At 36.2% G+C, this 14058-nt stretch overlaps 1 protein-coding gene across 1 annotated transcript in view; it reads right to left on the bottom strand.

Annotated features, from left to right (window-relative positions):
• NCAPG (non-SMC condensin I complex subunit G) overlaps positions 1-14058 on the bottom strand; it is a 50307-nt gene that overhangs the window by 22085 nt on the left and 14164 nt on the right. Inside the window, exons 12-14 of the mRNA XM_028087770.2 lie at positions 12313-12423; positions 9102-9221; positions 2600-2827 (exon numbers count right to left, since the gene is read on the bottom strand). Of these exons, the coding sequence (XP_027943571.1) occupies positions 2600-2827; positions 9102-9221; positions 12313-12423 (459 nt within the window). The remainder of the gene's footprint in view (positions 1-2599; positions 2828-9101; positions 9222-12312; positions 12424-14058) is intronic.

The raw sequence follows: 14058 nt of genomic DNA on the forward strand, positions 1-14058 counted from the left end.
ACACATTCAATGCAATCTCTATCAAAAAACCACTGACATTTTTCACAGAGCTGGAACAAACAATCCTAAAATTTCTATGAAATCAGAAAAGACCCCAAATCACCAGGGCAATGTTGAAAAAGAAAACCAAAGCTGGGGGCATCACATTGCCTGACTTCAAGCTCTATTACAAAGCTGTAATCATTAAAGGAGCATGATATGGCATGAAAACAGATGCATTAGTCAATGGAATAGAATACAGAGCCCAGAAATGGACCCTCAATTCTATGGTCAACTAATCTTCAACAAAGCAGGAAAGAATATCCAATGAAAAAAAGTCTCTTCAACAAATGGTGTTGGGAAAACTGGACATCCACATGCAGAAGAACGAGACTGGACCATTCTCTTACATCATGCACAAAGATAAATTCAAAATGAATGAAAGACCTAAATGTGAGACAGGAATCCATCAAAATCCTAGAGAACACAGGCGGCAACCTGTTTGACCTTGGACAAAGCAACTTTTTCCAAGACATGTCTCTAAAGGCAAGGGAAACAAAAGCAAAAATGAACTTTTGGAACTTCATCAAGATAAAAAGCTTCTGCACAGCAAAGGAAACAATCAACAAACCTATGGAATGGGTTTTAAGGGCTGGTATCCAAGACCTACAAAGAACTTCTTAAACTCAACACTCATCCAAAAAACAAATAATCCAGTCAAGAAATGGGCAGAAAACATGAACAGACACTTCTCCAAAGACATACAAATGGACAACAGACACATGAAAAAATGCTCCACATTACTTGCCATCAGGGAAATACAAAATAAAATCACAATGATATACCACCTTACACCAGTCAGAATAGCTAAAATTAACAAGACAGAAAACAACAAATGTTGGCAAGGATGTGGAGAAAGGGGAACCCTCTTACACTGTTGGTGGGAATGCAATCTAGTATAGTCACTCTGGAAATCAGTATGGAGATTCCTCAGGACGTTAAAAATAGAAGTACCCTATGACCCAGCAATTTATCCCAAAGATACAGATGTAGTGAAAAGAAGGGGTACCCACACCCCAATGTTTATAGCAGCAATGTCCACAATAGCCAAACTGTGAAAGGAGCCGAGATGTCCTTCAACAGATGAATGGATAAAGAAGATGTGGTTCATATATACAATGGAATATTACTCAGCCATCAGAAAGGATGAATATCTATCGTTTACATCGACATGGATGGAACTGGAGGGTATTATGCTAAGTGAATTAAGTCAATCAGAGAAACACAATTATCATATGTTTTCACTCATATGTGGAACATAAGGTATAATGCAGAAGACAATAGGGGAAGAGAGGGAAAACTGAATGGGAAGAAATCACTGAGGGAGAAAAACCATGAGATTCTTGACTACAGGAAACAAACTGAGGGTTGCAGAAAGGGAGGTGGGTGGGGGAATGGAGTAAAAGGGTGATAAGAATTAAAGATGGCACGTGATATGATGAGTACTGGGTGTTATATTCAACTAATGAATCACTGAACATTGTATCAAAACCTAATGATGTACTATACCTTGGTTATAAAAAAAAAAAAAACAACAACATGCAAGCATAGTCCCTTCCCCCATGGGACTTACAGATAAAGCAAATAAATAAACAAATACATCCAAAAAGAAAGAAAGAAAAGAAGCTAAGTGAAAGAAAGCAGACATGAAGTCACATACTATATGATACCATTTATATGAAACATGCAAAAAAGTTAAATCCATAGAGACAAAAGGCATATTAGTGACTATAGGGCACGGGCAGAAGGAGAAATAGGGAGCAACTGTTCAAAAGATACAGTTCTTCCTTTTGGGATAGTGGAAATGTTTTAAAAATTAGATAGATGTGGCAGTTGCATTACATTGTGAAGGTACTAAATGCCAATCAACTGTCCACTTTAAAACTGTTTATATCAATTTCACCTCAATAAAAAAATAGAAAAAATTTTTGATTGTTGGGGCACGTGGGTGGCTCAGTTGTTAAGCATCTGCCTTTGGCTCAGGTCATGATCCCAGGGTCCTGGGATCGAGCCCAGCATCGGGCTCCCTGCTCCGCGGGAGGCCTGCTTCTCCCTCTCCCACTCCCCCTGCTTGTGTTCCCTCTCTTGCTGTGTCTCTCTCTGTCAAATAAATAAATAAAATCTTTAAAAAAAATTTTTTTTGATTGTTTATATATGCTACAAAATGTAGTTCAGGGGTACCTTAAGGAAAAAAATCTAATCCCATACCCTATCTCAGACCTTCCACCAACCCAATGTAAAATTATTTTAAATTATTTAAGACTCCCGGGGAAAAACTTTAAGTCATAAATCACAAAGACATGGGAAAAGATTAAAACAACAACAAAAAAAACGGAACCCCCTCTAATAGTCATTTTTGTTTACACTTCAATTCTCTGTACATACAATCTGACAGTGAGGGACAAGCTATATTAGGAATGAAAGTGGAATTTAATTATATTTAAAAGGCAAAATTTTTAAATGTTGGTCAAATTTAAGCTTCAGCCTAAAAAAAATAAAGAGCACAAACATACACAATAAAAAGAAATTTCATAATAACAAGGCTGTGATTATTTCTTACCTCACTATCTAAGAAATCAGAAAGGAGTTTCAGAACATTCTTGGCTGTAGCAGTCTCTTCTTCAGCTTCTTTGAACTCTTGGTCTCCATCAGTGTTTATTTCTGCATCTTCACTTTGTACAGCTTTGATTTTCTTAGTTTTAAATGGCTCAATACCAAACGTCATCAGTTGGTCAAAGATTGCCTTTAAAGCACTTATTTTTATTGTCACATCATCAATTTGCAAAACCTAAATTGAAACATCCCCCACCAAAAAAAGTAAATTCAGTAAACTTTTCATTGTCTGTGCTGTATAAAATTAACATGTACCTTATTTTCTTAGTCTAATTCCAACAGTCAAGTCGACTTGAAACATCATTTTTCAAAAATTAAAATTTCTGTTTTAACATTTTTATTTTTATTTGTACCATAACATTTAGACTTCCGTTTCATTCAGGAAAAGTTCATCTTCAGTACAAAAAAAATTCCTAGAACTAGAATCAGGCTGTATTATATTATTTGTTCCTTTTATTTGAAAAAGAATGAATATATTGGATATGGTTTTTTTTAAGATCTAGAAAAACTAAGAAGAAGATAGCAGGAGAGGAAGAATGAAGGGGAGTAAGTCAGAGGGGGAGACGAACCAGGAGAGATGATGGACTCTGAAAAACAAACTGAGGTTTCTGGAGGGGAGGAGGGTGGGGGGATGGGTTAGCCTGGTGATGGGTATTGAGGAGGGCACATTCTGCATGGAGCACTGGGTGTTATGAACAAACAATGAATCATGGAACAGTACACCAAAACAAATTACGTAATATATGGTGATTAACATAACAATAAAAAATAAAAAAAAAGATCTAGAAAAACTGTTCAATTACATTGTAATGTTTCAGCCATCCATTAAGTCAAAAACATTACATTCTAACCAATAAAAAGCATTCACTAGAATATCAGTACTCTTCCAGGTTAGCAAGCTTCACTAAAGATAAAATTTTCTTTATTAGTTCAATAAATTCAAATGTCATTAAAAGTAAATGCAGTTCTCAATGAACTGGACTCCTTTATAAAAGGAGGTAAACTATAAAATCCAGCAGTTTGTATGAGTCTGTCCTAGGTTAAGAACACTGAATTCCTATATACTAAATTTCAAAGCCATGAAAAAGAGCTGAATATTTCTATTATGAAAAGCTTTATTACATTCTTTAATGCACTTAAACTTTGGACATTGATCCACTACTTGGCTATATGGCTTACCCTTTAGAATGAATAAAAATCACAAGTTGGTCAAGTTAGTGAATTGAGAAAAATAGCTCAAAACTTTGAAAGAAATTTCAAAACATATCTATTATGGTAAGACCTGCAAATTTCCCAAAGACAAATGCAATGTAAGGACTATTCTATGAGATTTCTAAACATGCTACTCTTTTAGCAGCAACTTGGTTTTCCTTGTCCTTCTCAGTCCCTTACTGGTTAGCAATAGCTCTCAATACTGTATTTATTCAAGCAAGGCTTTAAAATGAAATAATTTCTGGGGCACCTAACTGGCTCAGTCAGTAGAGCATGTGACTCGATCCTGAGGTTGTGAGTTTGAGCCCCATGTTGGGCATGAAGCCAAGAAGGAAGGAAGGAAGGATTTCTCTCTCTTGCCTTTTTAACGTGTGTATGTGTCTTAAATCAATTTTTATTACTAAGGCTTGATTTAAAAAAAAACTGATTTCTTACTCCCCCAAAAGATAGCTATTTTCCCTTAATTTAAAATCTTCCAATGATAGCCCTAAAAGTAACTTTATGAACAAATGAATTTATTCAGTGGTTAACTTCTTTTGATCATAAACCTTTTTAAGGACATGAGAAGAGCTTAAAACCCCACTGCAGAATAACATTAAAAAAAAAAGGACAAAATTTTACATATAACTTATTTTCTTTAATAGATTTATTTATTTGACAAAGGGAGAGAGAAAGCGAGAGTGAGAGCACAAGCAGGGGGAGGGGCAGAGGGAGAGAGAGAAGCAGGCTCCCTTCTGAGCAAGGAGCCCGACGAGGGACTTGATCCCAGGACCCTGGGATCAAGGCAGGCGTTTAACTGACTGAGCCACCCAGGAGCCCCTACATATAACTTATTTTATTGCATTTGAACCTGATATTCACAAACATTTTTAATTTACACAAAAAATTTTTTTCAGGCAAATATTAACAGCTAGTCCTCAAAAAAAGTTTAGGGATCTCAGTTGTTTATATTACAAAAGAGGGGGGCAAACTTCAATTCTTTAAAACTTTAATTCCACGACGAGGCTGCTTTTCTATTGACTGGTTTGATCTGGAAGAGGGTAAAATTGTGGAACGGTCTTGATAAGAAACATCATTTATCTTTCACATCTGCTTGATTTTGACAATTCCTTTCCATGATGGAGAAGTACAAATATAAAAATAAAACGTATCAAGGCTCCTATACACTCTGTCAAGTGGAGCATGAATTAGTATTAAATACATCAGAATGCTCCAGGACACGCTTAAGCATTACAATCATACTAGATTTCTTTTGGCTGAAAGGACCACAGCACTTATTACTGATGTTATGGGCAGCAAAAATTAAAAGGATCAAAATCCACATTTCATCTTTAAAGGCTAAGTGAACTTAATTACCTTTTAGAAAAGTTCTATGGTGTTTCCTTTGCTGCAATACTAGAAATTTTATGTGACTGTCTACCTTTAATCTCCTCTATTAGAGTTCTAACCTGACTACAACTCACAATTTTTCAGCAGCATTCTTAATGGTATATAGAATGTTTTATCCCATTTTTAGAGACAAAAAAAAAAAAACTACTTAAGCTAGACATAAATGAATTCTTCACTATCAAATGTTCTAATAAGATTTTTCTTCCACTTAAAAGTAATGACCAGAGATCAATCTAGCACTTCCAGACCCATCTTCTAGGAAGCCAGGAAACAGAAGTAGACAGCTTACTATATATACAGTATTTCTTAGCAAAACCTCTTTGAAAATGCAGGACTTTATTCTCCGGGCACCTACATTAAGCCAAAAAATTTCACAATAGTAAACAAGACTTCCTTTCTAATTACTAACAGAATCACTGATGCCAACTGACTGAGAAAGAATGACTCTCTATAACACATGCAGATTCACTCTACATCTTAGAGCAAAACCAGATGTACGGCCAATAAATGATTCATCTGGACAAAGTACCAAAATTTGTGTTTCTTTGAGAAAGGAACTTTCACATCATTTTTAAAGATAATACTGAGGGCGCCCGGGTGGCTCAGTTGTTAGGCGTCTGCCTTCGGCTCAGGTCATGATCCCAGGGTCCTGGGATCAAGCCCCGCATCGGGCTCCCTGCTCCAGGGGAAGCCCGCTTCTCCCTCTCCCACTCCCCCTGCTTGTGTTCCTGCTCTCGCTATCTCTCTCTCTGTCAAATAAATAAAATCTTTAAAAAATAATAATAATAAAAAGATAATACTGACATTTCAAGTTTCCAAAAGGATCTAACAAGAACAGAAATTTTTCTAAGACAACAGCAGCATAGGATGATAAATATAAAGAGAGCATCAACAGGAATTTCATCACTGCACAGTAAATAAGTTGATGAGATGCCAAATGCTCCAAAAAAGGAAACTAAAACAAAACCCTGAAATTCCTAACGACTATCTTTTGACGTAAGTATGATTTTAATTTTCTTCCTCTGATACAAGCCATGAGCAGTTTGACCATTTCCAGAACATAAGACTTCCCCAAGTTCTAATTGTATGCTTTTTCCCCTTGGTAATGTGATTGTAACATTAAAGCATGCTCCAAGATAAGGGTTTCATGCTGAGGGAATACTCTACTATTGCTTGAATTCAGTCTTTTTTTTTTTTTAAAGATTTATTTATTTGAGAGCAAGCGAGCAAGCACGTGCGAGCAGGGGGCAAAGCAGTGGGAGAGAGAAAATCTCAACAGATTCCTGTGGAGCCCAACACTGGCAGATTTCAGAATGCTAAGAGATCATGTCCTGAGCCAAAATAAAGAGTTGGATGCTTAACCGACTGAGCCACCAGGCACCCCAGAGTTCGGTCTTTTAAAATAATCTTTTCGTGAAAATGATGATGTGTGTTGTCACATGTTATTTTCAAATTGAGCACACAAGGCACTCCCATTTACCTGCTGGCAAGCAATTTGCACTTGCAGCTTTTTTATACCGTTACATTTGGCAACACCAGATGCTACGTGAGTCACATTGTCTTTTCATATGGAGAAGTGGAGGGAGGTATATTTTTGAAGTTAAGCCAGGCCCAAATGTTAAAAGATAGATGTCCAAAGAAGTTAAAAGATCAAATACATTCCACTGGTACACTAGATTTCATCTTTTGTCTATTCAGTAGCATTCTAGCAAGTGCCTTCTCTTCCTGTATTATCAGTTTTTTCCTTTCAACAGAGCCATTGTCCTTAGTATTTATTACAAACATGGTGTAATCGTCTTTATCTTAAAAAAAAAATCTAAAACAAAACCAAAAAGCTCTTCTTTTTATTCCAAACCCTTCTCTTGCTACCTCCCCATTTCTATTTCTCCTAACAAAAATAAAATCTTGAAAGAGTAGTCTACACTGGCTATCTCCAATTCCTCTCTCATAATTCTCTCTTCAGCCCACTCCAATAAAGCTTTGCCCTCCACATAAGCTATCCTCATGAAAGTCACCAAACACTTCCTTATTTGCCCCAAATGGTCAATTATAAATCCTTATCAACCTGTCAACAGCACTGGACAGTCGGGTGATGCTAGCCCCTGAAAAATATCATCTTCACTTGCCTTCTAGGAATGACATCACACTCTCCCCTTACTGTCTACTTCACCTTAGCCTTTACTGGTTCTCTTTATCTCCCCTTCCTTTAAATGTGGCCTAAGCCCTAAGGAACTACAAAGTCAAGATCTCTACTCAATCTACACTCATCCCTCACATAACACCCAATCTCTAAGTACTGGATACTATTATAAAGACTTAGAATTAATCTCTCCAACTTGCACTTCCCTCCTATCTCCAAACTCACATACCAATGCCTATTTGATATATCCACTTGGAACTCAAACTTCAAATTTACCATGCCCAAAATTGAACTCCTTATCTCATCCACCTGCCATACAACCTGTTCCTCTGTTTTCCCCATCACAGGAAAGGGCAAGTTTATCTTTCAAATTATTTGGGTTAAAATTCTTAGCTATCTTCAATTTCTTTCTCTCACATGTTACATCAGATTCATCATCAAATTCTAAAGATGTCATCTTCCAAACTTAGATTACCACCCCTTCTCACAACCCCAATAACCACTTGAATACTGGTCCAAATCATCATCATCTCTTTCCTGCATTATTGCATACCTTCCTTACGAGTATCTCTGCTTCCATACTTGTATCCCTACGGTTAATATTAGGGACCTGCAAACTATGGTTAAGGGGCCAAATCCAGTCTGCTGCCTGTTTTTTGCATAGCCTTCAAGTTAAGAAGAGTTACACATCTTTAAATGGTTTAAAAAAAAACGATTTCATTACATGTGAAAATTATATGAAATTTAAATTTTACTGTCCCTAAATAGATTTTTACTAAACTAGTACCACACTAATTCATTTACATATTGTCTTGGGTGTTTTCACACTTGCACCGCAGAATATTACTGAAGACACACCATATGGCCTGCAAAGTCAAAAATATTTACTCTCTAGCCCTTTACAGAGAAGGTTTTGTCAACCCTGGTCTACATCAACATTATACCCCAGTCAGATCATAATAATCTTCTACTCAAAATCCTCTAGTTCTTTCCCATTTCATTCACAGTGAAGTCTCTTAAGTCCCTAGAAAATATGGACATCCTGTTGCCTGCAAATCCTTTCTCCTACTATTTTCCTCTTTGCTCAATTTGCCCTAGCCATAGTTACCCTGCTCCTTGAACATGTGAAACAAAGTCCTACTTCAGGGCCCCTTCCCCTGTTCTTCCCTCTCCTCAGAAACATCTTACCCAGATATCTACATTGTTCATTCTCCTACTTTCCTCTGGTATTGGCCCAAATTTCAACTTATTATTGAGGTCTTTCTCTAAGGAACAGATCCTTCTCCCTATTTCCACTCCTTTCTCCTCTTCTTTGCTTTTTTCAACCCAACACACTATGTATTGTTTATTTTTCATTGTGTTTCCCCTTCTAAAATGTAAGCTCCATTAGGACAGCAACTTTTATCTTGGTTTTTTCATTACCTATCTTATTATTTTCCAAGCCTAGAATAATGCTGGGCACAGAATATGCTATATGTTTAATTTTTAAAAAATATCTTAAATAATTGACATTTCATCTTTTTTCTACTTTAACAAGAAAGAAATCTAAAGATAAAAATCATCCAGTCCCTAAAAGTCATCCATAACAGTCATCATCATTAATAAGCTCTGGAATAAATTAAATTCAGAGCACTCAAATTATCACCACAGATTCTGAGTACTTATTTCAGGAAATACAACCAAGATTTTGTCATAGGATAAATCCTACCTGCAACAGTAATACGAAGTGTTTACTTGCAAAATCCTGATTCTGTAGTGCACAGCATCCCAAGCATAAAACAGCCAGATTTCTTATTACAGGATGAACACTTACTATTCCAGGAAGAATCTAAATTAAATAAATTTAATTAAAATAATTTTGACCAGGACAAGAAATTCATAACAGTATATTAAAAACATGGTGAAATAGATAATTTCTGTATGATATCACAGATCTACTTCTTATCCATATTGTCTAACAATTTTCAGTTAAAAAAAAAGGTAAATATTAAATTGCTAAAACAGAACAATGTAGCCAGAGTGAAATACAGTCTGATCACAAGACACCTCCCCTTCCACCTGCTAAAAGTGACTTAATAGCTTCCTGGTGCTCACAGGACAAAGATAAAACTCCCTTACATGACTGTATCTCATTGTGTAGTCTCTCTTAGTACCATCCTACATTATGCTACCCCTTGCTCTTTGCTTATACAATGGTCTGATTTTGATGCCTTCCATTCAGTGCTATTCAACAGAAATATAATGTTAAATCATAGGTCATTTTAAATTTTCTAGAAAATTTAAAAGAACATGTGAAGCTCATTTTAGTGTATTTTATTATACCCAATATAACCAAAATATTAACATTACAACATGTAATCAGTATTAAAAAAATTGAGATAATCTACATTGTGTTGTTTGTACTAAGTCTTCAAAACCCAATGTATTTTGACCCTTACAGCACATCTCAGTTTGGACTAGCTGTTAATAGCCACAGGTTTTGTTTTTTAAAGATTTTATTTATTTGAGAGAGAGTACACAGAGGGAGAGTGAGAAGCAGACTCCCCGCTGAGCAGAGAGCCCGACGTGGGACTCGATCCCAGGACCCTGACATCATGACCTGCGCTGAAGGCAGATGCTTAACTGACTGAGCCACCCAGGCACCCCTAGACACAGGTTTTTAGCAGACACATGTGGCTGGTTGCAATTGTACTAGAGAGCACAAATCTAGAATATTCTTCCTTCCCTTTTTCACATACTTAATGTCTATTCAAAAATCAGATCAAGGTCATCTTCCCTGAACAGAGCCAATCCCACTATTATAAATTCACATATGACCATTATAGCTCTTCTTCACAGCACTTATCAATGGCATAACCTTCTACCTGTATTTGATTGATGTCCCTCTCACTTGACCAGAAGATCTACAAGGGCAGTCTACATGTTTTGTATACCATGTACACTCTATCACTGGCATTTAGTATATAGTAGATGTTCAATAAATATTTGTTCAATTAGTAACTTATAATTTTTACTTAACAATGGTTAACTTCATTAAAATATTATAACTCCTCTAAATACCCTTACTCATTTACATCCCTCTAGTTTCTTTCTTTCTTTTTTATTTATTTGAGAGAGAGAATGAAAGAGAGAGAGAGAGAGCATAAGAGCGGGGAGGGTCAGAGGGAGAAGTAGACTCCCTGCTCAGCAGGGACATGGGACTTGATCCCGGGACTCCAGGATCATGACCCAAGCCGAAGGCAGTCACTTAACCAACTGAGCCATCCAGGCACTCCCCTCTAGTTTCTTTTGATCTTTAGACATAAATTGTTTTTGTATACTTAAAATCATTATGATCATTCAATTTTGTGTTCTTTCTTCACTCAAAATTGTGTATCTTTTCCAACATGTATACAGTCTTCATATTTACTACTTCAATTGTGTAATATACAATAGTTTACCATTCTCTTGCAACAGGACTAGACATAAAGTATGCAAACAGAACTTTAAAAATACTACTTTTCACTAAACACATTTGCTTCACTAAGAATAAAGCTAAAATTCTAATGGCTTAGTAAAATCTTCTTTTAATCAGAAGTTCTACATTGTTGTAAACAATAATTGGTCTTCTTTACTGACTTTAGAAACTCATGACAATCCAAGGAACTTGATTTTAGATTATATTCATTGGCTGTTTCTCGTTAATCCCAAGTAAAAACAATTGGGGGAGAATCCTGGAAAAGCCTGGATACATTCAAAATTTGCTTTGGATAAGTAGTACTGGTAAAAACAATACCCTAGAGTTGCACTACGTGATTCTGTAGCCACTGACCACATATGACTACAGAACACTTGAAATGTGATTACACCAGACTGAGATGTGCTATCAAGACTATCAAGATGGGGGCACCTGGGTGGCTCAATTGGTTAAGCAACCGACTCTTGATTTCAGCTCAGGTCTTGATCTCAGGGTCGTGAATTCAAGCAAGCCCCACACTGGGCTCCATGCTGTGCATGGAGCCTACTTAAAAATAAAAGACTTAGTATGAGGAACTGAATGTAAAATATCTCAGTAGTTTAATATTGAGTAAATGATGCCATTAAAACATTTTGGGTGGGGCGCCTGGGTGGCTCAGTCGGTTAAGCGTCTGCCTTTGGCTCAGGTCATGATCCCAGGGTCCTGGGATCGAACCCCGCATTGGGGTCCCTGCTCCGCGGGAAGCCTACTTCTCCCTCTTGCACTCCCCCTAGCTTGTGTTCCCTCTCGCTGTCTCTCTCTCTTTCTGTCAAATAAATAAATAAAATCTTTAAAAAAAAAAAACAAAAACATTTTGGGTATATTGGGTTAAATATATTAAAATTAATTTCACCTGTTTCTTTCTAATTTTTAAATGTGGCTACAGAAAATGTAAAGTTACATGTGGTTTGCATTACACTGCTATCAGACAATGTTGTTTTACTACAGATTGCAGTATTTATGTCCCTATGCCCAATAATATGGAAATTACCTTTGAAGAGCTACATAAGTATAAAGTCCTTTAAATATATAGGAAAAACAAATTCCTTTCATGGGACTCACAATGTAACGGTCTCATAGTCTTTCTATATAGCAAGATTCCAGTATTTAAATATTCCTGATGTGTTTCAGTATTTCCCCTTACTATCAAAGAATGAAGATATTCTACATCTCTTTCTAGCATAATTTTTTCATACTTCTTAAAGAAGTAAGTATACTTATATACCAGGTCTTTTATATACATTATCTTAATTTAATCTTCACAATATGAAGTAGTCACTATATAATTTTTTTTTTACCACTTATATTTATCACATGTTTAAGATGGTCATCTTTTTCTTCTTTGGAACTCCAAGGAACATATTACTTATGAAATGAGGAAGGGGTGGGCTAAAATATAAAGCCTCAAAGGCCACAAACATACCAAAGATTCAATGATGCCATTCATGGTGGCACCTATACCTGTTGAGGTGGACATCTGCTTCAACAGTTCATAGCACAAAATAAGACACTTCTGTAGTGTTTCAACATCATTCTAAAATGAAACACAAAATATTCTGCATTAGTAAGAATATCTTCTGCCCATCCCTTAAATGTTAGTTTTTTCAGGGCTTTGTCTAAGGCATATTGTCTCTAGACACACTCCCTGGCAATCTTATCCAATCATCCAACTCCATTTACAATACATGAGTTGACCCAGCTATTTCTTAAGTTTCAGATTCATATATACAATTGCTATAAGACATTTCCTCTTGTATGTTCCACAGGCTTCTCAAACTCAAATGTCCAAAAGAGAACCAATTCATCATTACCCCAATCCCTCCTCTTCTTGTGCTATTTCCATAAATAACACTGTCATCTACCCAAATGTCCAAACCAAAAGACCTACAATACATTCTTGACTCATTCTTCTCCCTGTTACTAATTCCTAAATACTTCTCAAATCCATCACTTCTTTCCACATCCACCATCATTATCTTGTTCGGGCTATAATCATACCAAGCCTACATTAATATAACAGTCTTCAACTACTATGCCTGCCTAGGCTCTTATCACACTGCAACCCATTTTCTGACGAAGATATAAATCTCATCCTACCACTTAAAACCTTTAGTGGTTCACCATGATCCTTGGCTAAGGCAGAAAGTTTTCAATATTGCTTATACAAGGCCTTACAAGACCTGGCCATTAATTTTTCCACTAGATTTATCTCTTACCTCTCCCCCCTCAATTCTCTAGTCATGTGGACCTGAAGTTTTCAAACACAGCAGGTACTCTTTAACTTCTGGGCCTTCACACATGCCTTTCCATCTGCCTGCATTCCTTTAACAATTCATCAGGGAGAGACAACAGAGTGCATTAAAGGCACAAATCTAAAGCCACTTGCCTGACTTGCCTGGATTTGAATCCTGCCTCTACAATTTACTATCTGTGTGACTTTGGGCAAGTTATTTTTCCTCTATAAAATGAAAATAGCACCACCTCATGAGGTTATAGTGAGAATCAAACACTTGTGAAGTGCCTGAAGCAGTGACTGCCACAGAAGAAGCATCCTGTAAATGTTAGCTTACATTATTATTTTTACTCAAATGTCAAGTGAAAACATTTCTTCCCCTGGAGAAGCCAACAACAGCCTACCTGGGTTAGATGCCTCTCCATTCAACTCCTATAACTTCCCCGCCTATACTATCTATTATGCCATGCTGTAAATTATACTATAATAAATTTATAACCCTTAAATAGGACAAATGAACACACAAAAAATCAAAGGAAATCAAGTTAAACAGATGATATTAATCATGATAGAACATATTTGTTCATATTTTTCCAATTCAGACCTGGAGTTTATATTGTTTTTCAGTTTATATTTTCATTTTTCACTTTAAATCTGCTCCTCAAATGAAAGAACCTATAATAATCCATAGACTTTGTCAAACAAAATAAGGTACTAGCTAGGAAAATAAAATTCAGGCACACTCAAAAGTGGAGTGTTTGAGCAGGGATGTCTATGGCTAGAGAGTGCAAGGACATAGCACAACTTACAAAATGCTCCTGTATAGTAAACTCTTCCCTATTCAGTATTTTACTTATGAGCATACTCCAATCAGCACTTTCTAAACTGAAGTAAAATAATAATGATGTTTACTACAAAAGGCAAAATTTTAAAAGA

Source organism: Eumetopias jubatus, unplaced genomic scaffold (assembly GCF_037043125.1).
Source record: "Eumetopias jubatus isolate StellerSeaLion01/CBP00866 unplaced genomic scaffold, mEumJub1_p1.0 scaffold_2, whole genome shotgun sequence".
Classification (NCBI taxonomy): Eukaryota; Metazoa; Chordata; class Mammalia; order Carnivora; family Otariidae; genus Eumetopias; species Eumetopias jubatus.